This window comes from Oreochromis aureus, linkage group 11 (genome assembly GCF_013358895.1).
Source record: "Oreochromis aureus strain Israel breed Guangdong linkage group 11, ZZ_aureus, whole genome shotgun sequence".
Taxonomy (NCBI): Eukaryota; Metazoa; Chordata; class Actinopteri; order Cichliformes; family Cichlidae; genus Oreochromis; species Oreochromis aureus.
This window is the reverse complement of record NC_052952.1, coordinates 1,570,866-1,597,476: the sequence shown is the minus strand read 5'-3', so window position 1 is coordinate 1,597,476 and position 26,611 is coordinate 1,570,866. Positions and strand designations below refer to the sequence as shown.

General features: G+C 43.9%; 2 protein-coding genes across 4 annotated transcripts in view; one reads left to right on the top strand and one right to left on the bottom strand.

The window, feature by feature from the left end:
• The window catches only part of hace1 (HECT domain and ankyrin repeat containing E3 ubiquitin protein ligase 1), a 47,116-nt gene extending 42,985 nt beyond the window's left edge, over window positions 1–4,131 (top strand). For 2 of the 3 annotated variants that reach the window (XM_031759782.2, XM_031759781.2), the window contains 3 exons: window positions 2,257–2,327; window positions 2,434–2,547; window positions 2,806–4,131. In XM_031759782.2, the coding sequence (XP_031615642.1) occupies window positions 2,257–2,327; window positions 2,434–2,547; window positions 2,806–2,908 (288 nt within the window). In that variant the 3' untranslated portion in view covers window positions 2,909–4,131. The remainder of the gene's footprint in view (window positions 1–2,256; window positions 2,328–2,433; window positions 2,548–2,805) is intronic. The other variant, XR_005614883.1, reaches the window with a different exon arrangement.
• Window positions 4,132–5,775: 1,644 nt separating this feature from the next.
• Window positions 5,776–26,378, bottom strand: preb (prolactin regulatory element binding). Its single transcript, XM_031759784.2, has 11 exons — window positions 25,962–26,378; window positions 24,461–24,562; window positions 23,256–23,418; window positions 22,726–22,921; window positions 21,245–21,495; window positions 12,398–12,478; window positions 10,165–10,292; window positions 9,291–9,464; window positions 6,554–6,626; window positions 6,316–6,475; window positions 5,776–6,238 (listed from the first exon to the last, which is right to left on the bottom strand). Exons 3-11 carry the CDS (start codon window positions 23,388–23,390, stop codon window positions 6,144–6,146), a joined length of 1,293 nt encoding a protein of 430 aa, XP_031615644.1. The 5' UTR covers window positions 23,391–23,418; window positions 24,461–24,562; window positions 25,962–26,378; the 3' UTR covers window positions 5,776–6,143.
• Window positions 26,379–26,611: the final 233 nt, after the last annotated feature.

Genomic DNA, 26,611 nt, shown 5'->3' with positions numbered 1-26,611 from the left:
TAACAGGAGAAAAGAAGAAAAAAACATGATATTCTCGTTATGAAAAGCAAAATGTTTTAAATTAATCTTGAAAGTAGAGAGGGTGGATGTTTCACAAATCCTAACTGGGTGCTGGTTTGTTCCTGTTCTGCTTTTAAATACCCGAGGAACCATGTGAACATACAGCCTGAATTCAAAGACAGCTGGGAGACTGAGATATAAATAAAAAATAAATGTAGTGAAACTAGCAGCATGTTCTAGAAATACTGATGCAGGGGCAGCCAGAGACTGGACAATTTGTGTAATCCTAAAAAATAAAGAGGGAGGAAAACTCTCAGGTCAGTAATGTGATGAAGTGTAAAAATGTTGTTCCAGCTGAGTTTTTTAAAGTAATTTCAAAGATTTCATCATGTACACACTGTCATTAGAAAGTGCTAAAAGCTGATGTTCAAGCAGCACTGCGTTAAAACCAAACTAAGACAAAGACTGCAGGAACTTACTGCATATCCTCCAGTCTGAGGAGGACCGTCAGCGCACAAGCTCAGCGTCTGTGATGATCTTTGGCTTTTTAAAATACTTTGTCAGGAACTTATCGTGTTCCCCACAGTGTTTACCCACTGGAAGGTCAGTGGATCCCTGGCTCCTCCTGTTTCGTTATCCTGATGCTAAATAAGATAAGATAAGATAACCTTTATTAGTCCCACACGTGGGAAATTTGTTTTGTCACAGCAGGAAGTGGACAGTGCAAAAGTTATATAGCAAAATTAGAAAAAAATAAGAATAAATACTGTACACAACTGTACAGAATAGAATAAAATAAAATACTATATACAGTAGAATAAATAGAATAAAATATACAATTGGATAAAAATAGAATGCAAATGCTTTATAGAACTGAGTAAAAATACAACGATGCCAGAAAAGATTATTGCACTTAGTGTTATTGCACATGTGTGGATGTGTGTGTTTGATCAGTTGAAGTCTTTGTTGTGGAGTCTGACAGCAGTGGGGAGGAAAGACCTGCGAAATCTCTCCGTCCCACACACGTGGTGTGCCGCAGCCACTGAAGGAGCTGCTCAGTGCTGTCACAGTCTCATGCATGGGGTGGGAGATGTTGTCCAACAGTGATGACAGCTTAGCCGCCATTCTCCTGTCACTCACCACCTCCACTGGGTCCAGAGGGCATCCTAGAACAGAGCTGGCCCTGCGGATCAGCCTGTTCAGTCTCTTCCTGTCCCCAGCAGAGATGCTGCCGCCCCAGCAGACCACACCATAGAAGATGGCTGAGGCCACCACAGAGTCATAGAAGGTCTTCAGGAGTGGGCCCTCCACTCCAAACGACCTGAGTCTCCGCAGCAGGTACAGCCTGCTCTGCCCTTTCCTGTAGAGGGCGTCTGAGTTATGAGTCCAGTCCAGTTTGCTGTTCAGATGAACACCAAGGTACCTGTAGCTGTCCACAGCCTCGATGTCCATACCTTGGATGTTCAGTGGTTGCAGTGGAGGATGTTTGTGCCTGCGGAAGTCTACCACCAGCTCCTTGGTTTTACTGGCATTGATCTGGAGGTAGTTCAGCTGGCACCAGTCCACAAAGTCCTGAGTCAGTCCTCTGTACTCCTTGTCCTCCCCATCAGTGATGAGGCCGACTATTGCAGAGTCATCAGAGAACTTCTGCAGGAAGCACTGGGTGGAGTTGTGGGAGAAGTCTGCAGTGTAGATGGTGAAGAGGAGGCAGGCCAGAACCGTTCCTGTGGGGCCCCCGTGCTGCAGGCGACCCTGTCCGACACACAGCCCTGAGTCCTCACATACTGTGGTCGGTCGGTGAGGTAGTCCAGTATCCATGCTGTGAGGTGATGGTCCACTCCAGAGTTCTCCAGCTTGTCCTTCAGAACCGAGGGAAGAATAGTGTTGAAGGCACTGGAGAAATCAAAGAACATGATTCTCACAGTGCTCCCAGCGGTCTCCAGGTGAGCGAGGGAACGATGTAGGAGGTGAATGACTGAGAGTGAACTTTACATCACAGCGTTTGGGTATGATGAAAGCTCGTTGTGATTGGGTGAAGACTTGAAGTAGAAATACCTCGAGTGGCTCGTACCGGAACAGTTACGAAGGCCCCATTAATGCTGGACCAGTAAATGTTGTCATGAACACATATTGAACACAGCACATAGGGAAACTTTTACTTCATGGCTCTGTAGGAAAAGACAGAGTGAAGTTAATCATTGTCAGTAATAACAGGATGTCCTTTAGCCGCCAGCTAATTAGCTTTTCCCCCCCTAGTGGTTCTGGGACGTGGTGACGGGCCTGACCCAGGAGGAAAGGGTTCTCTTGCTTCAGTTTGTCACGGGAAGGTTTGTCAGCTTGATTCCTTCTACGGTTCTTTTTTCTTTTTTTTTTAAATATAGAAATGCGTAAATGCCTTCTAAAGTAAATGGTACTAATATAATCGTCATCCAGTTCCAGGGTTCCTCATGGTGGATTTGCCTACCTGATGGGTGGGAGCGGTTTACAGAAATTCACTATTGCTGCAGTCCCGTACACCTCCAACCTGCTGCCTACCTCGAGTACCTGGTAATCAGAAACAGATCTCTTTGTTTTCTCCACTTTTCTGCTGTCATTTTCTAATTCCCCCTTCATTTCACAATAGAAAGAAATTATATATAAATATAATAAATATTGGGGAAAAAGTACATAAAATAATTTCTTTCTTAGAAAGTTTCAAACCAAGCATACAGGTAATTAATATAGCTGCAGTTGTTTTGGTAAAGACTGAGCTGTTCCCCTGCTGTGTTGGTCATGATGCCACCCTCTCCTTTACCCCCTCCACAGTATCAACATGCTGAAACTTCCAGAATACCCAAGCAAGGAGGTCCTGAGGGACCGCCTGCTGGTGGCTTTGCACTGTGGGAGCTATGGCTATACCATGGCCTGAGCATGCTGAAGTGTCTGCAGGTTTGACCGTCTCCAGCCTCCATCTCCTTCCTCCTCCACAGACGACTCTTTTGCAGTCAGCAGGTTCTTTTGCTGGATAAACAGGGAAAATCCAGCATCTTAAACAGAGATCCAGATCTCCCTTCATGCCTGTGCCAGGATTTCATTTTTCGGCTTTCATTGGAGAGACAGAGAGTGACAGGAATGCAGAGGGAGAACCTGCAGCATGCGGTCGCCTGCTCATCCCGCTGAGCTAAACCAGCACCCAGAAGTTAATTTTTGGGTGATTTATGCAAATCATATATTTAATAGAAAGGTTTTTCATGCAGATATTTATTTAGGATTAAAACATTATTTAGAGGATACATTTTCTACTTAAAACACATACCAACACACATGTTGTGTTGAGATTATATATCAAAGTGCATCATAAACATATCACATGAACGGTACAATATATGGAATCACATTTTGTTTTTGTGCTGTCTCAGGCCTTCATCATTCGTTTACTCTTTCTTCTTTGGTCCATGACTTAATAAGCCAACACTAGGATGGCCATTAACACAGCAACCAACTGCACAAAGTATCAAAGCTTCATGTGACTCACGGTTGGGTTGGGTTTTTGTCACGTGACAAAAACCCAACCTGAGCAACTAAACATAAAGTCACAAACACGGAACAACTCCTTAAACATGTAGATTTCAGATGATGTGTGAACGTCTGACTCCATGTCCTCTTACAGGCGGCTCCTGCTTTGACAGATTTGTCCTACGTTGTCATGGCACCGCTAAAACTGTATTCAATAAGATTTTGTCATTTAAACCTTCTTTTAGGCTCCTCCCTGAAAGCTGAAACCAAAGTCACCTGGATGAGTGACGAAACATTTCTCCCACTGAAAACACTGATGATGATGATGATGATGACATTTTGAAAGCAGGACTCTTTTTCAGTTTGTTTTGTTATTGTTGATACAAAAATACGTTGAAAGAGATGGGCATCGTGCCATTAATGTATCAGTGCTGTATTTTTCCTATTTGTAAAGGGAGCATATAAATAATGTAGAGATCATTTAATCTGTCATATTTTTTCAGTTCCAAGCCTGAAATGTGTTTTTTATACAGATACTGGTGTTGCTGATGTCTCTTACTGAAATGTATATTTTGCTTTGTGATTTTATGTAATGACACTCGGACATGTTGCCATTAAGCAGCAGAGGCAAACATTTGTACTTGGTTTTTTTTTTGGGGGGGGGTGGGTTGCCAGCAGGTTGTTCGTGTTTGCTGTAAATGGCCACAAAAGCTCTGCACTCAGGTCATCAGTTTAGACCAACAGGTAACTACTGTTTAAATCCCATAAACAGGATCTGCACCGTCAGATTAGTGCCACCTACTGAAGCTCAAGAGGCAGAAAATATCTACCATTAGCAGTTTTTTTTACATAGGTGACTGATTTTATTATTTAAAGCCAAGAACCAATAGAAGCTGGTTTTTGATCATAAATTAAGAATTTAAGCAGTACTGTAAAATATACATCATGCTGAGAATAAGTACAAATATTTCTGCAGGATCCAAGGCTGCAAACATCTGCGTCCTCCATCAGTGGAAGAAGTTTGGAACAAAAAAAGAAAGCTCTTAGTTGGGTAGTTATATTTGTTTCGGTGTCCTTTCTACTGAAGTGTCGTCCAATATTCACACAATCACTTCTCTGCACTGTGTGGTAGAGTGGCACATGACAGCCTGCCGACAGTTTGCAAAACACACCTGAGGAAACGAGATTCTGTGTTCTGAATACCAAGCCAAACGTGCTTCTACAGTGTTGCACAGTATTTACATCTGAAGGTACATGTGCTTTATTTGTAATAAAGTTTCAAGAATTCCAAGCAAACTTCTTCGTGTGTGGAAATGTGAGGTGAAGACTTCATCCATTTTTGAATAAGGCTGTAACATGGCGAGTGAAGTGCTGGGAATACTTTCCAAATAATATTCTAAGAAAAAAACTGAGAAATGCAGTTTTGAAAGGAGAGGGAAAACAACATCTTAAAGTACATGTTGTTTTTGGTGCAGCTTTCACACTACCCAGATCCCAGTGTGAACATCTGTAGGATGTGCAAGAACCAGACCCATCCACCAACATCCCTGTTGCCAGAACCAGAGGTACCTTACCAGGCCCAGGCTGGAGGCTTAAACATCGTGACAGCTGATAGTAGAAAAAATATTAAGATCATAGAAATGAAGCTACTGCTTAATGTAACAAGAGCACGAGCTGACCTTTTGACTTGCGTCACTACTTTTTCCCACCAATTTATTTTTTTTAAGAGAAGGAAAGTTTGCAGTTTATTGATGAAGACATACTATCACTAATGATTCGTCCTGTTGGTCTATTGTGTCTCAGGCCAGATGTTTACAGCCTAAGTCTTTATAAATTAAAATAACCTTTGTGTGCATGCGGTTGATTTATTCACACAGCACCAGTCGCCTCAAACGATACTTTAAGGTAAAAACCCAACAATCACACGTTTGTCCGGTCATGTGAGACATTTACCTGGTGGATGAGTGAGATTAATAGCATGTTTCTACTGTGGTCAAATAGATCTGTTACTTCAGGTTTTTAAAACTGTAACTGCTGTAAAATTTAGAGATTGTGCTTCACAACAGTGACTGTTCAAAGTAAACTGTTCATACTTGATTAGTTTTCATTTAACCAAATGGAATCAGGTTGTTTTTTAATTCTTATTTTTGTCCATAGGCTGAAGAACCTGTTCAGGTGACTGGTGTTCATAAAGCCAGATTTGCTATTCTTCTACCAACATGACACAAGCCCGCACAGGAGACCAAATGTCTGAATTCAGACGTCCAATGAAAAACATTATTTCAGTTTGATTCATTTTTATTTATATTGAACTGAATCCAGACAAAAACATGTTTAACCAATGAGCAGCTCCTGTCATCATTCATGTCTCTGCTGCCAACCAGCAGCAATATCTTTTTTTAAAGTTACTCAAAGTCAATGGATCATTTACTGTGAATGCTTTTTTAATAAAAGACGATGTGTGTAAAAACTTTTACAGTCCTCACAAAACAATCCAATAAAAATCCCGTCTTTTAAACGATGATAAACCTTTAACTCCGTCCAGGTTTGGTTTAGTAACGGTGCAGTGATGGGACACATGAAGGCTGAACTGAGGTCCGCTGATGCAGAGAGATGATTAAATGCTCACTCGTGGCAACATGTACGACTTAAATAAACCCTGGAAAGAGGTTCTGTAGGAGGAGAACAACTCCCACCACCAGGAGACCACAGAAGAACAACACCAGCCACACAGGGAAGTATCCTGGAGAGAACACAGGAAATGATGAACAGGCTCTGAGATTACGAGACAAGTCTAATAAATGATGATGCAAGACTTACTTCTTCTGGCAACACGGTGTAGTTGGCAGCGACTGTCCACAGCTACGCTCAGCAGGGCTGTTTCATTGCTCCCCTTGATGTTCTTGCCTCTCATGGAGTGAGGCAGGAAGGCCAGGTCTGTCACCACGATGCCATGTGATTCATGTACATAATACAGCCTCTGCATACAAACACCGCGTTATAAGTTAACAACATGGCTGTTTGTTGAATCTATGCATGTGTAAGTGCGGCGCGTCACCTGTAGGGAGAATGCGATGTAGATTGCTACTGATCCTGTCACAGTTCCGAGGCCAAGAAATGTTCCAGAGTCACTACAAGAAAGAAAGCAAACAGCTTCAAGTCCGACTTCCCTTTCCAAACTGAATGTTAGGCAAAAGTGCTTTCAGAGAACCACCAATCACTTTTGTTAAAAGATGTGCATGGCTAATGGTTAGTGACTGAAGACCTTGACTTTAGCATTGTAGTGGTTGCCATCTTGGTTCAGAGGTCCAGTTTAGTGATGAAAATGAGTAAAGGGGACGTCTAAAAGACAGCTAAGGCTAAAGCAGTACAGTGATGGAGCAGTGCCTCCACACTACCCAAATCCAAATGTAAACATCTGCAGGACGTGTCAGAGCAAGAGTCATCACCACATAAACCACAGGACCTAAAGAACACTGCCAACATCCTTGTTGCCCGAACCCAGAGGTACCTTCTCGATCCCCCAACTAGAGAGTAACAGTTAGTAAATATGTATAATATTAAGATCCCAAAAGGTTGATTCTGTTCATCTCGACGTTTTCAGTGGGAGAAGGATCCCTGTCAGAGGCCATAAGAAGATCATTTGTAACCTTCACTAAAGCTGTTTCTGTGCTGTGATGAGCTCTGAAAGTCAAAGGAGTTTGCAAAGAAAAGCGTCTGGACTTCTTTGAGTTGCTTGAAGACGTTTCACCTCTCATCCGAGAAGCTTCTTCAGTTCTAAGGTCAAATGGCCGAGAGTCCCAGATTTAAACCCAGTGGGAGTGTCCCCCCAAGGAGGGACAAAGGACCCCCTGGTGATCCTCTAATCACATGCGCCAAGGTGTGAAAGCGGGTGTGGGACCTAATCAGCCAGGGTTTCGGGTGAGCCCATTGTGAAACCTGGCCCCACCTTGTCATGTGAATTCCTGAGGTCAGATGGCCCAGGATGTGAGTGGGCGTTAAGTCGTCTGGGGAGGGAACTCAAAACTGGAGGATAAGAAAGACAGACGCAACAACGTTGTCATCCCCTATGTAGCCGGTGTATCAGAGAAACTCAGGAGAGTTTTCTCCAAGCACGACATCCCAGTGTACTTCAGACCCAGCAACACACTCAGACAGAAACTGGTTCACCTGAAAGACAAAACTCCAAAACACAGACTGAACAACGTGGTGTATGCTGTACAGTGCAGTGAGGAATGCCCAGACCTCTACATTGGAGAGACCAAACAGCCACTTCACAAGCGCATGGCACAACATAGAAGAGCCAGCTCCACAGGACAAGACTCAGCAGTCCATCTGCATCTTAAGGATAAAGGTCACTCTTTTGAGGATGCCAATGTTCACATATTGGACAGAGAGGACAGATGGTTTGAAAGAGGAGTGAAAGAGGCCATCTATGTCCACTGTGAGCGACCATCTTTGAACAGAGGCGGTGGTTTACGACACCAACTGTCTGCCATCTATAATCCAGTTTTGAGTTCCCTCCCCAGACGACTTAACGCCCACTCACATCCTGGGCCATCTGACCTCAGGAATTCACATGACAAGGTGGGGCCAGGTTTCACAATGAGCTCACCCGAAACCCTGGCTGATTAGGGTCCCACCCGCTTTCACACCTTGGCGCATGTGATTAGAGGATCACCAGGGGTCCTTTGTCCCTCTTTGGGGATACTCCCACTGGGTTTAAATCTGGGACTCTCGGCCATTTGACCTTAGAACTGAAGAAGCTTCTCGGATGAGAGGTGAAACGTCTTCAAGCAACTCAAAGAAGTCCAGACGCTTTTCTTTGCAAACTCCTTTGACTACGATGACCTGGATGACTGAGAACCTTCACAGACATGAGCTCTGAAACCTGACTGAAACTCTTCAAATAAGCCATTCCTCTGCAGATGATCTGTCAGCTGTTTGACAACTACTCTTTCAAGGATGTTTGATATGAAAGGAAGGTTGGAGATTGGCCTATAATTAGCTAAGACAGCTGGGTCTAGAGATGCTTTTTATCTAATAGCTTAATTATTGGCATCCTAAATGTACATACATACATTATTAATAAAGAGTGATTACATTTAAGATCAAAGAATTAGCTAATGGCAGGATTTCATTGAGCAGCCTTGTAGGAACAAAGTAAAACAGACACGGAGGGTGAAAAGTAAAAGAAGTGATTCTGGAAGTTAACTCAGAAAATCAACCAGAAACAAAGAGTCGAAATAATAAATATCAGTGATATTGCAAGTAGCTGTACGCAGTGAGAAGTCTGAGATTGTTACGAGTCATGTTTTGTCTAATGGTTAAAACTTTATTGATGAAGTCATTACTATTCAAGGTTTAAAAAAAAAAAAAAAAAAAAAAACACAGTCAGCAGAGCCTCTTTGTCGACATGGATACAGTGCTGGAAAAAACGAGCTATTCTCATTTTCACGCTCTCTCCAGGCTAAATGAAAATCCTCTAAATTAGTGGGAAGCCATTTCTTCTCCAGCTTACTGATTATTTACTTGTGCATTTGTGAGTTAGACCCAGGACTTCTGATCTGAGACTTGTTCAGAGTCGCACGCAGTGAGGACGTAGCAACATTAAACCAGATAATCAGCCTCTGTAGGAGTAGAGCTTAGGTCGCACTAAATCAGATTAAAAAGTCTGTGAAATCAGAAACACCATGTGAGGGCTTTTGATTTGCAACCTTGTTAGACACTGTAGTCATACCACGTCTCAACAAACACAACAGCCAATCTGCTGCCAGCATTTATGAAGCTGTTACCTGACAGCCAGACTGGAGATGACCTCAGTGCCGCAGGGAGCCGTCAGCATGGGCAATAAGCTCCTGCCGTCCCACTTGGTGAGGTAGCACGGGGGATGTTTTCTGTCTCGTTTATGGGGGATCTGCACGGTGTAAAGTCTCAGGGCATCTTTCTGGTCTTCAACCTTTCCAAACCTGAAACAGGCGAACAGACAATCATGCAGTCATTGTTACTGACAGACGTCTGTACAGTGCACCTGAAAAATTCACAGCACTTCCCTTGTTCCACATTTTTTCATTTATTAGTCTTATTCCAAAATGGATTCCATTTATTTTACACATTCGAGTTCTGCAGACCAAACTCCACAAAATGAAAAAAGTTTGCTTGAAACTTTGCAAGTTGATTAAAAAATAAAAGACTAAAATTAACACTGGTACATAAGTACAGCCTGCTCAGCTGTTAAATGCTACAAGCTTGACACACGTAGTGAAGCTCCATCAGGTTGGACGGCAAGCATCAGTGCACTGCCACTTTTAGATCTCAATGCAATGTAACAAGTAGTGTAACAAATTACTTTCTCTAGCGAGTAAATAAGTAACATGCTGCATCACTTTTCTTGAGTAATGCACCTGAAAGGTGATGAAAACAGGACGCACCTGAGCTCCATCACAAAGACTGAATACTTATTGAAGTGTTCCATTTTTTATTTTTTTTATTTTACACAAATTTCCAGTAAACTTTGTTTCACTGTATCACTGAGAGATATTGTGTTTTTTGGAATAAGGCTGTAACAACACGTGGACCAAGTGAAGCATGAATGCTATCTGGGTGCACTGTACTGTATGAAACACTAAGATGCTCTTTGATTGAAGAACAAGCTAGATTTGGTTTTACCTGCAAGCCAAATATCGATAGGTCTTCTCATCTATTTGAGACATGGTTTCATGCCATTTAAGACTCATAGACAACTGGTTGCCGCTCCATACACTGCAGGCAAAGTCCCGACCAACGGTCACCAGATGCTATATGACAACAGACAGAATGTTACTGATGAACCAATCTACACTAACTGGCTACTTAGTTACACCGTGCCGGTATGAGCCTGAACCCCATCCAACTATTCTTCGTGGCAGAGATTCAACAATGTGCTTGAAACATTCCTCAGAGATTCAGGTCTATATTGTCAGTATAGCACACAGATGCTGTATATCTGTATCTGTATGTCAGCTGCACATCCATGAGGCAAAAACTCCAAAAGGTGATGAAGAGATGGGACTGACATCTGCAGAAATCTAGTGACTAAGGCGGCCATGAGGGTGGCTGTGACCGGAAAGTCGGTGGTTTGATCGCTGGCTTTTCCGGTCTGCTTGTCAAAGTATCCTTGAGCAAGACACTGAACCCCAAGTTGCTCCTGATGCACTCAGAGTCTTAATGTGTGTGTGTATTAGACAAAAAGCACTCAGATGTAGAAAAAGTACTTTTGAATTAGATGATTTTTCAGTGTTCTGTTGTCCAATTTTGGTAACAGCAATTGTAGAAGTGTAGTCCAGTGTGCTGCTGTAGACCGTCTACTCGAAGGTTAAACCATTCTCCTCTGACAGGGAGCTGCCGTTCACGAGATATTTTCTCTTTTTCAGATCAGTCTCTCTAACCCGAGAGATAGTTGAGCAGGAAAATCCCAGTAAATCAGCAATTTGTTCTATTTTCAAATCCTGACATCAACAACAACGCCAAAATCAAAATCACATTTCTTTAGCAGCTGAGCAGCTACCTGAACGCTACTCCTACAAAGGTTAATTATCTTTTGAATAATTTTACTTCTTTGCTCGTATTTTTTAAAAAACATTGCAAGTGACCAATCACATTGTTGTGACATCATACTTTTGCGACTTCGGAAAAAAACGCCTTAAACAAAAAATCTACTTAACTTGCGAGAAACCGCCTCTGTCCACCGATCCAGCAATTTGAATTCTTTGCATTTCAGTACTGTTCTTTAATAAACGGTAACCATTATACATATTGTCCTTGCGACATTGGAATTTCATAAATGAATGCATCGCTTGGCTTGCAAAAGTATTATGTCACAACAATGTGATTGGTCACTTGCAATGTTGAACCTGGAACAACATTTATTATGATGATGTGGGAACAACACCAACACGAGGATAACAGATCATGCGTTCTCAGTCATCCAGGTCATCATAATCTAAGGAGCTTGGAAAGAAAAGCGTCTGGGCTTCTTTAAGTGGCTTGAAGACGTTTCACCTCTCATCCAAGAAGCTTCTTTAGTTCTGAAAAAGCCTTCAGTTAATCCAAAATGCTGCAGCAAGAGTACTGGCAGGGACTAGAAAGAGAGAGCAGATTTCTCTTCATTGGCGCAAATTTAAAATCCTCCTCAAGGTCTTAAATAATCAGGCCCCATCTTATCTTAATGACCTTGTAGTACCATATCACCCTATTAGAGCACTTCGCTCTCACACTGCAGGCCTACTTGTTGTTCCTAGAGTATTTAAAAGTAGAATGGGAGGCAGAGCCTTCAGTTTTCAGGCTCCTCTTCTGTGGAACCAGCTTCCAGTTTGGATTCGGGAGACAGACACTATCTCTACTTTCAAGATTAGGCTTAAAACTTTCCTTTTTGCTAAAGCATATAGTTAGGGCTGGACCAGGTGACCCTGAATCCTCCCTTAGTTATGCTGCAATAGACGTAGGCTGCCGGAGATTCCCATGATGCACTGGGTATTTCTTCTTCAGTCACCTTTTTGACTCACTATGTGGTTATAAATCACTCTGCATTCAGTTATTAGTCATTATTAACCTCTGACTTTCTTTCACAGCTGCGGGAGGTATTTTCCTGTTAAAAAGGACAACGCTTGCTCATAGGGGTTCATATGACTGTTGGGGTTTTCTTGGTTTTCTTTGTATTATTGTAAGGTCTTTACCTTACAATATACAGCGATTTGATACTGTTGTTGTGATTTGGTGCTATATAAATAAAACTGAATTGGCTTGCTCCCATGTGATTGGCTGATAAGATATTTGCATTAATGAACAGATGAACAGGTGTATCTGATTAAGTAGCCAGTGGTGCAAATTCTGTTAAATTCTGTTATTAAATATTGACACTGACCTTGTTCCCAGGACTTATATCCAAGTCTTCAATCTCTCCTTCATGTGCTTTGAAGTCAAACTTTTTCTTCAGGGAAGGAAACTGAAACAGGACATACCAGGTGAAGACACATCGTTTTATTCTTCCACTGCAGGACAAATACACCACCTTTTTACAACATCTCACTACACTAAATAACAGAATAGTTGGGTTGCGGTCACGTGGTTCTGATGACGTGCGGAGGCAGCGCGATTTTTGAGTGGAGGCGGAAGTAAACATGGAGGACACTGTGGAGAGTCAGGAGAGCAGCTATTGTGCAACTTTAGACCCGTTTCTCGGGAGAGATATAAACAGATAGTTAAAAATATATCGGACGTGATCCGTATTCTTTGAAAATGTCCGAATACACCACAGAAGTAAAGGATTTGCCTACTATCGAGGCTGTGGATATCACCAACTACTTGGTCCTCCAGACTTCTTACTACACTAGGCAGCAAATGAAAGCTTTCAAGAGTCTGGAGGCGTACAATTTTTTTGTCAGCGGGTGGGTCCACAACCTTGGAACAAAACGTCTCCGTGATGGATACAGTTTGGTGTTTGCAAGGGTGAGTGTTTGTTCTTATATTGCTTTATCTTAAACACGCTAACAGTTAGCGGTAGCGGCTTTTAACGTCAACAAACATGCCACATCCTTAGGACTTCGTTAGAGTGACAGTTGTTTGTTTCAAGGTAAACCATTCCCAGAGGTCTAACGAGACACCTCTGAAGACTTGGGTAATTGCAAAGGAGGATGGAGAAGTGATTGCAGCTCATTGCAATTGTATGGCAGGGTTAGTGGTTGTGGATTCTCAGCTGGAAGCTGCAGTTCGGGGTTCTCCACTGTCACTAGGCTCAAATCCGGGCTCTCAGCCGTCTGTTGCATATCCAAAATCGCCTCTGCACATCGATGCTGTTCTGCCTTAAGCTTCATTCTTTTCTCTCGTTTGAGAACTGATTCCGATCTGGGTTTTCGTCAGTAGCCGAGATTGACCGTCGGAGCCCAGTCCTCCGACTCTTCGTCATCCAAAGCACTTGGGCAGCCTATAGTCCCAATCAAGTCAATATTAGACTACTAACTTAAAAGCACTAAGTAAACGAGAATTTAACGACAACCTAATGCTAATAAGTTCGTTTGCAAACATAACATTACCTCTGACGAAGTGGTCGCTGCAGACACGGGCATTGGCAGACTCTGCTCCTCCCGACTGTAAACGTAAATTTAAAATCCATTTTTTCCTACGTTTTTCGGTTAGAATTTTCCATTTTTCTCCTCTTCGTTGGGCTATTTTTGGTACCCTAAAATACCGTTTATCGGTTTCTCTGGTCGACCTACTGGAGCATCCGTAAACACAACAGGACATAGGCATTTTGCGTACTGTCTGTCTGTGATTTTGCGCTTATCTTTTTCACTTCCGACCGCCAGTCAAATTTCGCGCTTTACGTCGACGTCACGTCTACGTCAAATGAAACCTAGCTATAAATATGTTATTACGGTTTATAGTGAAATCACGTTCCTGTCACTTGCAGATTATGACCCCAATGCTCATGTTTACCTTCAGTAACCACTGCTGCCGACAACAACAACAAGGCGTGCACTAAGTGATTGCCTTCTAATGACTGATAGATTTCAGCTGGCTTCATGACTTTTCAAAAAACATTAAGGAAAGGCAGGTCTAAAATGTTCCATTTCTCATTATTAAACATAATTCACAGAGATCTATGCTTGACTTCTTTGCATGCATGGATTGGATGGGCTGTTACCAACATCTGCTGAGAATTACACGTCAGTAACACCTTTAGAAATATACGTACTTAGAAAATTGCAGATGTGATTAATACTTATTTTACCTGTTTACTGAAACATTCCAGTTATAGTTACATAGCGTATGGAATATAGTGTGTGAATATGGACATAGTGTGTAGACTCTCCTATCGCTATCATTTTAGGTTATCCACATTTAAACTGGATGACGGGTTTAGGAGTTTCAGCTCCTTAACATGTGCCAAAAAGTAATTGGACAACTGACGAAGGCCATTTCATGGGCAGGTGTGGGCAGTTCCTTTGTTCTGTCATTATCAAGCAGATAAAAGACCTGGAATTGATTTGAGGAGTGGTGCTTGCATTTGGAAGATTTTGCTGTGAACAGACAGGCTGGTGAAACAAGCCATCCTTAAACTGTGTAAACAGAAAAGACCCACTGAAGAAACTACCACACTGTTAGGAGCGGCGAAATCTACAGTTTGGTGCATCCTGAGAAAGAAAGAAAGCACTGGTGAATTCAGCAACTCAAAAAGACCTGGACGTCCACGGAAACAGTGGTGGATGATCGCAGAATCATCTCCATGGTGATGAGAAACCCCTTCACAACCAAGTAAGCAACCTTCTCCAGGAAGTAGGCGTATCCAAGTCTACTATAAGAGAAGACTGCATGAAAGTAAATACAGAGAGCTTACTGCAAGGTGCAGGCCGCTCATAAGTCTCAAGAACAAAAAAATCCAGATTGGAGTTTGCTAAAAAAGAAAAGAAAAGAAAACAAAACAAAAGAAAGCACATCTAAAAAGCCAGCACAGTTCTGGAAAAATATTCTTTGGACAGATGAAACCAACATCCACCTCTACCAAAACGATGGCAAGAAAAAAGCATGGAGAAGGTGTGGAACAGCTCATGATCCAAAGCCATGGAGACGGTGTGATGGCTTGGGAGTGCTGCCAGTGGCACTGCGATACTAGTGTTTATAGATGTGACACAGGACAGAAGCAGCCAAACAAATTCTGACGTGTTCAGAGACAAACTGTCTGCTCAAATGCAGCTAACTCCAGTCAAATTGATTGGGGTGGCGTTTCATAACACATATGGACAATGACCCAAAACACACAGGCAAACAAACCAAATAGTTACGTTGGTAAGATGGCGCGGCCACGTCCAGACGCCTTCCTGACCGCTCCGCTCCGACTATGCACGTTTTTAGTTTTTTACTTATTTTTTGCACTGGTTTACATTCCAAAATCCTCTAGTTTTATAGTCTACGACAGCAGATCACTTGTAAACATCGGTGACAAGGTTGCACATTTATTCTTGGACACTTTTAAACCCGACCCATCCTGACCGCCAAAGATTCTATGCGGCGCAGAGAACAACAAAGAATGGGCCGCTCATCCGAGGCGTAGAACAAAGAAGCACCGGGGGAAACGTGTTGGCATTCGGAACAGACTGAGACAGCAGGCGCTTCGCGCACCACTGCCCAGTATCCTACTGGCCAACGTACAATCACTGGAGAACAAGCTCGATGACGTAAGAGCAAGAGTCACCTTCCAACGTGACATGAGGGACTGCAACATTCTGTGCTTCACGGAGACATGGCTGACCCCCACCGTGACGGACCAGGCCGCAACTCCGTCGGATTCATTCTTTGTGCTCCGCGCGGACAGAACGGCAGAGTCAAACAAAACCAAAGGTGGAGGAGTGTGTTTCATGGTAAACAGAAAGTGGTGTGATGCCAGGAGCATTTCTACTCTTTCCAGCAGCTGCTCGCCACATCTGGAATTCCTGAGCATTAAGTGCCGCCCTTTCTATCTGCCCCGTGAGTTCACCTCGGTCATCGCCACGGTGGTCTACATCCCACCCCAAGCGGACACAGGTATGGCTTTGTCCGAACTATATGATGTGCTGAGTTCGCTTCAAAACAAGGATCCGGGCGCAGCCCTCATTGTAGCAGGAGACTTTAATAAAGCAAACCTCGGACAAGTCATGCCGAATTTCTACCAGCATGTCTCGTGTCCGACGAGGGGGGATCGAATTTTGGATCACTGCTACATGCCATACAAGCAGGGCTACAAAGCTGCCTCACACCCGGCTTTTGGGAAGTCTGACCACAACGCCATCTTCCTCATTCCTCAGTATAAACAAAACATACAGAGGGAAGAAGTAACCACGAGGGAGGTGAAACGTTGGTCTGGCCAATCAGAAGCTACGCTACAGGACGCACTCAACGACGTAGAATGGGACATGTTCAGAGCATGCGCAGTCGACATCAACGAGTTTACGGAAGTAGCAGTATGCTTCGTCAATATGCTAGCGGAGGAGATTGTCCCCACTGCGAGAGTCACCACATTCCCGAAGCAGAAACCGTGAGTGGACAGATTGATCTGCGCTGCAGTGAACGCCAGGACCGCCACCTACAACGCGGGTCTCGCCACTGGCGATATGAGCGCCTACAAAGCGGCCTCATATGGCGTGCGGTGAGAGATGCCAAACGCCGGTACCAGGAGCGCGTGGAGTCTCGCTTCCACCAGGGCAACACAGGGAGTATGTGGCACGCACTACACACCATTACGGACTACAAACCCAGGGACACTGCGCCGATCAACGCCGACTCTGCATTCACCAACGAGCTGAACCAGTTCTACACCCGTTTCAAGGTTAGCCAGACGGCTAATGCTAACTACCAGGTGACTACCGAGGACAGTGACATCATCAGCGAGAGGACAGTGACATCATCAGCGAGAGGACAGTGACATCATCAGCGAGAGACCGGTGACATCATCAGCGAGAGACCGGTGATCAGCATCGCGGAGCATGACGTCCGAGCGGCACTGAGGAGAGTGAATACAAGGAAAGCGGAGGGGCCAGACGGCATCACCGGCCGTCTGCTGCGCTGCTGTGCTGACCAGCTAGCAGGTGTGTTCACTTCCATCTTCAACGAGTCCCTGGCGAAGTCTGTGGTCCCCACATGCTTCAAAAGATCCACCGTCATCCCTGTTCCCAAGAACAGCAAACCCTCATCCCTGAACGATTACCGGCCAGTTGCGCTGACCTCGGTAGTCATGAAGGTGTTCGACAGGCTGCTGAAAAACATCATCTCCTCCTCCATCCCAGACACCACAGATCCACTCCAGTTCGCCTACCGACCCAACAGATCCACAGAGGACGCCATCGCCCACGTCCTGCACACCACCCTCAGCCACGTGGACAAGAAACAGGGTAACTATGTGAGAATACTGTTTGTTGATTACAGTTCAGCGTTTAACACAATAGTGCCCAGCAGACTGTTCACAAAGCTGAGGGATCTGGGACTCAACAGCCGTCTGTGTGCATGGGTGCTGGACTTCCTCACTGGCAGAACTCAGGTGGTGAGGGTGGGTGGGTGTGTCTCTAACAGCATCACCATCAACACAGGAGCACCACAGGGATGTGTCCTCTCGCCACTGCTCTACTCCCTCTACACTTCAGACTGTGTGGCCACCCACGGCTCCAACACCATTGTGAAGTTTGCTGACGACACAGTGGTGTTGGGCGCCATCTCCAACAACGATGAGGCGGCCTACATGGACAAAGTGAAGAATCTGGCATCATGGTGCCAGGACAACCATCTCCAGCTGAACGTTGGCAAGACCAAGGAGCTGGTGGTGGACTTCAGAAGGAGTCACCACTAGGGCTGTTCGATATAACGATATATATCAGATGACGATAGAAAAACGTCTATCGTTTCATTTTACGCTATCGTTTGTTTCGTGGTGTCGCAAAATAAACTGTTTACGGCAATATTTTTCATTATTTTGATGGTCACTGTAGTGGCTATATTAATTTCCTAAAGTTCTCTCTTTCTCTTATATTTAATATAACCACACTACAGACGGACAAGCGCTTGTTTGTATGCGTTGTCGTTAGCAACAACGACGGTAAAACCACCGCATGTCTGCTTGTTTATTTTCCACATAAACCTTTCACAATAAAGCTCAAGATCCTGTTGAGACTTTTCAAAATAAACTGAATCACGTGAAAGATGCAGAGTGTTTACAGATGAGAAGCAAAAAGAGCCGTCAGGTGCTAAAAATAAACCTTAGACTCAAACGTTAGAACAGGCTTTTCCCCAAGAGCACGCTGTGTAATAAATACTCACAAAGAAAACAGCGGCCGTTACAAATTATGTCTAAAAATGTATAGTTTCATGCATCAGTTAAAACACTCGACTCCAGGTACGTGACGCCCAGCTGGAAACACGTCACGCAAGTCGAGCTGCCCGAGATTCACAGAATTTACAGAAAATGTTACATTTTTGTGATTTATATCGTTATCGGACGATAGATGTCTTAATATCGGGATATGAGATTTTGGTCATATCGCACAGCCCTAGTCACCACAGAGACTACAAGCCATTATCATCAATGGAGTTCCAGTGGTAAAGGTGCAGTCCTTCAAGTATCTTGGTGTCCACATCTCCTCAGACCCGACATGGTCTGCCCACATTCAGGTCCAGACCAAAAAGGCTAGGCAGCGCCTGTATCACCTACGACAACTGAGGAAGTTCAGGGTCTCTCCAGAGATCCTCAGGATTTTCTATACAGGCGCTGTGGAGAGCATCCTCACACAGAACATCACATCCTGGTTTGGGAACAGCTGTGTTAAGGACCAAAAAGCTCTTCAGAGAGTGATCCATACAGCAGAACGCTTACTTGATTACAATTTTTGGATACTCGGCCCATCTCTGGTCTCCGGCTGCTCTGTGGAGCAAGCTACAAGAGCCCAGTCGTCTAGGTAGGCTAAGATCTGTTAGATCGATTGTTGCAAACCAATCTCCCGGGCCGACTGCATTCAAGAGCTGTCTGAGTGTTAGCATCTTGAACTTGTACGCTCGTAGATACGTGTTCAAGACTCGCAGGTCGAGGATGGGACGAAGCCCTCCCCCTTTTTTCGGAACAACAAAATAACGGCTGTACCAACCTTTGTCTTTGTCTCGTATTGCTCTTTGGTGCAATAGCGCCTTTACTTCCTGCCTGAGTATCTTGGCCGCCTCGGTGCCGACAGTCGTGTTTACGACTCTCTGGAAACGAGGCAGCTTGACCCGGAACTGCAACCGGTAACCCATGGCAACGGTCCGCAGCACCCACGGAGAACGCTGCACAGCGGGACGCACGGAGGATGTACTCTGTGGCGATTCTGATCTTGTTAAGAAGAGGTGCCAGCGGGCTGTCATCAGGACCCAGCGATCCAAGCTCCACCAGGCACATTGCCTGGTACGTCTGGAGCACGGTGACGGAGCTCATGGCACGAGCAGTGCCGGCCTGAGCCCGATAAATCTTCTCCAGCTGCGAAGCAGAGAATCTGCAGTGCTTGGATGGTAGAGTTGTGGGGCCGCCGACACCATGGTTATGGGACGGGGCCAGATAAGCAGCCAGAGACTGCTCGATAGGGGGTGGGTTAACTAAGTCAGCCTCCTCGGCGCCGTCCAAATCCATGTGCTGTCCAGATGCCGGGCACAGTGACGCAGGTAGACAGAGGTTTGTCCCATGATGCTGAAGGAAAAAACCCGCGAACCGCGACGGCTTCTGAGCTGGCGGAGGAGAGGGCCAGTCCACCTGCAGCTTCTCGGCAGCACGGCGAAACAGGGAGAAAAGAGAGGTGTCATCGTGGCCGACCGGCGCTGCAGCGGCAGCACATTGGGCCAACAATGAGCTCTCCTGCTCATCCTCCAACAAACCATGGATGTCCAGGCCGATGTCCAGCATGTCATCGTCTTCCTGGGGAGCGCTGGCGGGCTTCAACCCAGGCTGAAGCCCGTCAGCGCTCCTGCATGGTTCCGGCTTGTCATCGGCTAACCCGTCAACATATTCTATGTGGTCAGCCCAGCTAATTGTGTGGACATCGACCAGATAATCCTCGTCTTCAGACTCAGACGAAGCCGGGGCTCCAGACTCGGAAAGGAGAGGGTCATGCCGTGCGACAGCCGAGCGTCCCAGCACTTTTTCCACAAACGTCACCCGTTTTTCCAGGGTTGAGCGCCGGAGCTTGCGAAAAAATGCACAGGCTTCGGGCTCCATCAACGCTCTCCTAGCGTGGACGATCCTCAGGCAGACATGGCAGGCATCGTGCTGGTCGCTGTCGTGCAAAGAGAAACCGCATCTCTGAGGACAGGGGCGAACAGAAGATTTCTGCTTTGCTCGCTTCGGTTTGGAGTCCATTCCAAAACGCTGCACATTTAAACTTGAAATTAGCGCTCCGCAGGCAGCCAATGCACCAACTGCGCGGTGGAGGCTAACACCAACAGGAGCAGTTAAGCTAAGTTCAAGTCGGCAGACAACGGAGCTAATTAGCAACAGCTAGCTAGCCCAACTCAGCAGAGGTGTTCTCAGAGAGGTGAAGAGCGTAAGAACTGAGGGATGACGGTGATGACAGCAGTTATATGTGCAGGCGGGGCCGTGCGCGTGTCATCACACGTCATCTGCCTTAAAGGCGTGAACAAAGGTTTCTTCAGCCAGGAGACGTGAGGGAGTGATATCCCATACTTATGTGTTGTACTGAGTGAATCGACTGAAACCAGGAGTTTATTAAAGCAAAGAAGAGGAATATTCTTAAATGGCCAAATCAGTCACCTGATCTTAACCCAATTAAGCATTGGACTTGTTAAAGACTAAACTTTGGACAGAAAGGCCCACAAACACACAGCAAAGCTGCTGCAGTAAAGACCTGGCAGAGCATTAGAAAGGAGGAAACCAACATCTGCTCATGTCCATGTTCAAGACTTCAGGCTGTGATTCCCACCAAAGGGTTCTCAACCAAGTACTAGAAATCAATATTTTATTTATTAGTTTATTTATTACTGTTGAGCCCCTGAAGTGACGGGATTGTGTTTTTGAAAGAAATGTTTTAGTTTATGCAATCTTTTTGTTCCACACACTGAATTAAGGCTGAAAGTCTGCACTTCAACTGCAGATGAGTTGTTTCATTGTGGTAATATACAGAACCAAAATTAGAAGAAAACATCGTCTCTGTCTATGCGGACCTAAATGTATATGTTTATCAGCTGTAGGGGAAATGCTTGACAGTCTTACCTCCCAAATTCTGATGTGCCCATCGGTGCCTCCAGTTAGCAGCAGGCTCTGGTCAGGACTGAACCTGACGACTTTCTGAAGCGGATCCTGAGGGTTCAGGTCTGACTGCACTTCAGCTAAAGCAGTCACAGAGATGTGAATCGTCTCGTCCTTCATATCTGACACGTTTCCAGATGGTGTAACTCCATCCTGTCCACACTTGTCTCCTTTCCCAGCTCGTAGCCTGGCATTACCCTGCTGTTTGCTTTTCCCTGCAGCACAGAGGACACTTTATATTTGAACAGAAGGTGTTTAGTTTTTTGTCTCAGACCAAAAAACCCTTTTCTTCATGCTCAGTGCTGTAGCTGGAGTAGAGCTGGGCGATATAAGATTTTTTCATATCACGATATGTTTTTTTCATTTCAGGCGATAACGATATATATCACGATATAAGCCAAATAACTATATTTGTAAGATTTAAATGTGCCGTTGCTCACAAGTAAAATGTGAAATAATCAGCAGCTTGTTTTAATTTAAATATTTATTTCCCATAATAAGTTCAACAGGGTAGATGTACTTAAGGAACATGAGACTTCAGTTTCAGATAAATAAAGGCAAATATTGCAAACTACACAAAAGGCAGCCGCTAAAGCGTTTAAGTTTCAAAATAGAACAAACAAAACAGACTAAATTGTCAATTCCACTTAGAAACAAAATATTAATTCTAAAAATAAATCTTAGTTTGTTTTACAGAAGAACAGACAAAATTGACTAACTTTTGTCAATATCAAATAAAGTGAGAACTAAAAGGAAATTCTCAATCTCTCCTTGTTGTATAGCTTAGCTTTTCAAACAGTTTTAACAGTTACTTTAGTCTGACAAAAGCCGAATGACGAATCAGCGCTTTCAGTCAGAGATTGAGCATGCACCGCTTTATTGTATTTCCAGACTTGCTTTCGGCACAATTTACAGTGCGTGCTACTCTGTTTTTGTCAGACTTGAAATAGCGAAATACCTTCACACTCACGGAACTTCTGTGGCCCTTCTGTTCGACAAGCTCTCCGGCATTGGAACCATCATCGGTTTTTTTTGGTAACCTTCGCTCACGCTCTCGGTTGATTTTTCTAGTCGGCAAACTCATTTCCTTCATTACCCGGGCTGCACGGCTGCAAAACAAATACACATGTGCGCCTTGGCACTTGTGCTGCACGTAACAAGTCACGTGACGTGACGCTGCGGCTGTGATTGGTTCGGCTCTGAGCTACTTAATTTGGATTGGCTGTTCTTTTTTTTCTTTTTCTTTTTTTTTTTTAAGAGGACAAGAGAGATGAGGCCTATCGCAATAGTTTAATTTTTCTATAGAGAAAAAGTTATTTCGCAATACATATCGTTATCGTTTTATCGCCCAGCTCTAAGCTGGAGTTTGGTAAATATAACATTAAATTAAATCAGACACAATAAAGAGGTGTCATGCATATTCAGCTTGTAGCAGTATGCCTTACCATCTTTATTAGCATCTTTGCCTTCTTTCTGCGTGCACTGTTTAAACTGCATCAGACAGCAGGTCCCATCCTGTCCTGCAGCAATCACACCTTTACCTACAGCCATGTTCATGGTAGCACGTGTGTCAGTATCATGGGAGTGAAGCAGACTGGCACTGTGCTGGTATTCCCCAACGAGCTGCAGATCCAGGAAGTGCTGTAAAACACAAACATCAGTCTGCTACTGTTGTACTATGGATACAAACTCAGTGTACGTCATGTATCAGGATACTCTCACCAAACACACTCAAAACAGTATTTTTGCTACAGCATGTTTCCACAGAGTCAACTGGAAATACCAGAAGAAAAGCACAAGTGGACAGGAAGACCTCGTGTGTGCATGTAAACTGCCATAGCATGTTGTCTGTGATCATACTGGTATACATTATTATATCACATAATTGAGCCTCATCAGGACAGTGATACAGCGACACTTAGTACTGCACTAAAGCAACTATTTAATAAGTACAAAACCCATCTTCAGTACTGACCACAGCGTTCTTTATGCCCGTCTTGGAGGCCCCCCCTCCTCCTGCTATGATCACCAGCCCTGTGTCAGGGTCCACTTTCACAGAGTACAAGGGGAAGGGGGCTCTGTACAAATCTGGAACCTTCTTCTTCCCCATTGTTCCTCATAAACCCGTCAAGACACACCTGTGGAAAACAGAGTAAGTTTATCTGTGATGTCATCTGTCCTCCCTCTGCTGGAGCTACAGAGGTTACACTGTGCGGATGCCGATGGCATCCCTGAACTTTATTAAGCAGTACAAACATTAACCATCTTAAACACATCTAGTCCAGCAACTTCAATTCCCAATACAACTAAATGATATAATGAGCCAAACGGCATAAAATAATGGCCTTTACTGTCTTCTTGGAAGGCTATCTGACGTTAATAAGACGCTGCTGAAAACAGACGTTATGATGGTGTAGACATTAATTCATATTAATAATAATTCAGGGTCCAACCTTACAACCCTCAGGCTCAGAGCTTAATGGCCCATGTATATTTTTACTGGCTTGTGAAAAAGAAAGCTTTTATTTTTAAATATTAATGTAGTATTTTATATTATTTCACTTTCAAGTTGAAACATGTTCAGAAAGCCTTGAAATTAACATAGTGTAGTACACCCCATGCCCCCCTTTAAACTCGCCCCTGTCTGCTGCAGGTATCGGATGTAAAATCGGAGCTGTGTAATTTCACTGTGTAAAACAAACAGCAGCTACCAAGTTTGCCTGTCTTCACTCCTGAGTTTAAGGCTGGCTTTTTCCCAGTAAAGGTTTTAATGATGATTTCAGGAACAGTGCTGCAGAGTCTATATCTCTCCCTTTCTCTCACATATGCTGCATCTATTTTTACTTTTACTCCACAGTATAACAGAGCTCCGGGCCGCTACGCCGAGCACTTTAGTGGGTAAAAAAGATTTAGTGTCGCTTTTGTCTTGCTGCAAAAACACACCTGTTGGCACTTTTATTTGCACCAGAGTTGAAGTGAAACCGACTATACGTTATACCGTGATGATCAAGTGTTCCCTTAATGGTTTTTTTGAAGAGGTTATATTTCTAGTAAAAGACTAACCATTATCAGTTTAAGCTTCTCAAATGTGCTCTTTCTTCTGGCTCGTATTATTATAACTATTTTCAAGTCGTCTAATATAAGTGCAAAAAATCCAGGTTTAAACAGGAGCTTTCTAACCTCTGGAAAGTCCTCATAAAGTGATGTTCTGTGTGTTGCTGTTCAGCTGCTGGTGAGGGCAGCAGCTGTGTGCAGCAGTGCTGTGTGACGTGTTGTGTTACCCTGAGGAGGCAAAAACAGCATTTAGATATTAATACAACAGTATGAGAAGTTTGAGGGGTTTTTGTGATAACACTAGACACAACGGGCTGAAAAACATCTCAGCAGACTGATGGACAAACCATTACAGGTCAAGTGTGAAACAGAAGCATGCGCACACACACAAGTTTTGCGTGAATGTTCATTTTGAATAACTGGGTGCTGGGTTAGAACGGTTCTTATGAAAGGAATCTGCATGTTCTCTGTGTGGGTTTTCTCCTGATGCTCCAGCTTCCTCCCACGGTCCCAAGACCTGCACATCAGGTTAAAGTGAACTATCTCAGATACTTTTTCAAGAGTACAAGATATTACCCTCAGGTGGACATTACAGGGAAGAATAAACACTATCATAAACACTACATGCATTAGCCTAATATACACACTGTAGCCCTGCTCTAAAACATGTCATATTTAACACTGTCTGCGTCTGTAGAGGAGTATGTGGAGGCTGTTTGTTGTCCAGTTGTTTGTCAGACAACGAGCTGAAGTCGAGACTTGCTCCTCTGCGTTTTTTGATTGGTTGGGGGGTACATCCCAAACAATCAAGGACAATGTTATGTAGCATTTTTTTTCCTCCTGTAGCGATGCTGATGGATCTTTTTAAATCTTGCGTCCCTGACAGTGTTAAATCTGTGACTTTTTTTGTGTGTAAGGCTCTATGGTGTAAATTACACTTAATATATGTAGTGTTTCACGTCCAATTTAAAAGGCCAAGAATTTTACGCAGCTGAAATGCTTAAAGAGTACTAAATAAAGTACTGTATAAAAGCCACTCTATTCATTGGAATAAAAGCTGCATGGCTGATTTACTCTTTCTTTATGCATTACAAGTTTCTGCAGGTCATTTTAGATTTTGTGTTACTGCAGTAATCGTGTTTCTTGAAGCAGCTGACGATGTATGCTGGCGTGTCGGACTGACGAAGTTACTCAGTCCCATATATAAACTTGAAAAGAAGGTAAATGTGATTTTTAAACACGTTTCGTCTCTTCAGTTTCTTCAGTTTTAAGGGAAACGAAGGAGAGATCAAACGAAAGAGGCGAAATGTCGTCAAAAAAGAAAAAGAAAAACCCTGAAAAAAGTGCAGTTACCTTCCTTTCAAGCTCCTAAGACTATTGTAACGTGAATGACTGAGAAGCCAGTCTGTCACAGGACTGAAACAGCAGCATAAGCAGTAAGTGACTGAATGAAAAACCTCTAGCATGATGTGAAAGGAAACGGTGGCAGCGACGGATTCAGAACCATGTTAATGGTGTATTTAAACAGCTAAGGTTTGCTAATGTATACCATTCGGCTGTATTTGCTACAATTAGCACTTTAGCTCTGCCGGCTAGCCTCTCAGTGATTGAAATTTTGAACACCTACCTGTGCTGATAGTCGTCGCTATCCTCGGCTCTTATTTTACCATCGAGGTACGAGCTCAATCTAATGATTTCATTTTGAACTGTCACGGAAAGAACTAAGCGATAGCTGCAGAAATATCCACTGACACTTCCCCGCACATACACGTCAGCAGCTAACCAGGCGTTAAGATTTCTTCTTCTTTCTCTTAAAAGAAGAAATGGCGGTTTGCAAACAGCGAACGGTGCATCATCGCCACCATCTGGTGTCGTGTGTTGACCGGGGCTTGATTCCAAGAAGTAGGTTCAACAAACTGAGTTTAAAACTAAATTCTAAGTTGAACAACTCTGAGCTTCCTGCTCCAGAACAGCTGATCAGAGTGAATTCAGTGTGGTTCAATGGAATGACGCGCTGAAGCGCTCAGGTTCACTCTGCTGAGTGCCATCGTAGGGGCAGAAAGGCATCATCAATAGAGCCCCGAAACTACGATTCAACATAGCAACGGGTAAGTAAAGACCAGTGCTGACCATGACAGAAGCATCTTGTCATCATAGACTGAATGAAATTTGATATAAAATATATCATTTTATTATCATGTCCACGCTCATCATTTAGATTAAGCTGAATCCTAATTTTACATTTCGTTTTTAATCTAATTATTCAAAAGTGACCTG

Bases quoted from the DNA above. Each gene is read 5' to 3' on its own strand.
- preb (XM_031759784.2), bottom strand. From the start codon at position 23,390: ATGGGGAAGAAGAAGGTTCCAGATTTGTACAGAGCCCCCTTCCCCTTG. The intron at 10,293-12,397 runs GTCAGTGTCAAT...GTTGTCATATAG, and splicing joins ATATAAGTCCTGGGAACAAG to CATCTGGTGACCGTTGGTCG. The intron at 6,239-6,315 runs GTAAGTCTTGCA...TGTTCTCTCCAG, and splicing joins ACACCGTGTTGCCAGAAGAA to GATACTTCCCTGTGTGGCTG.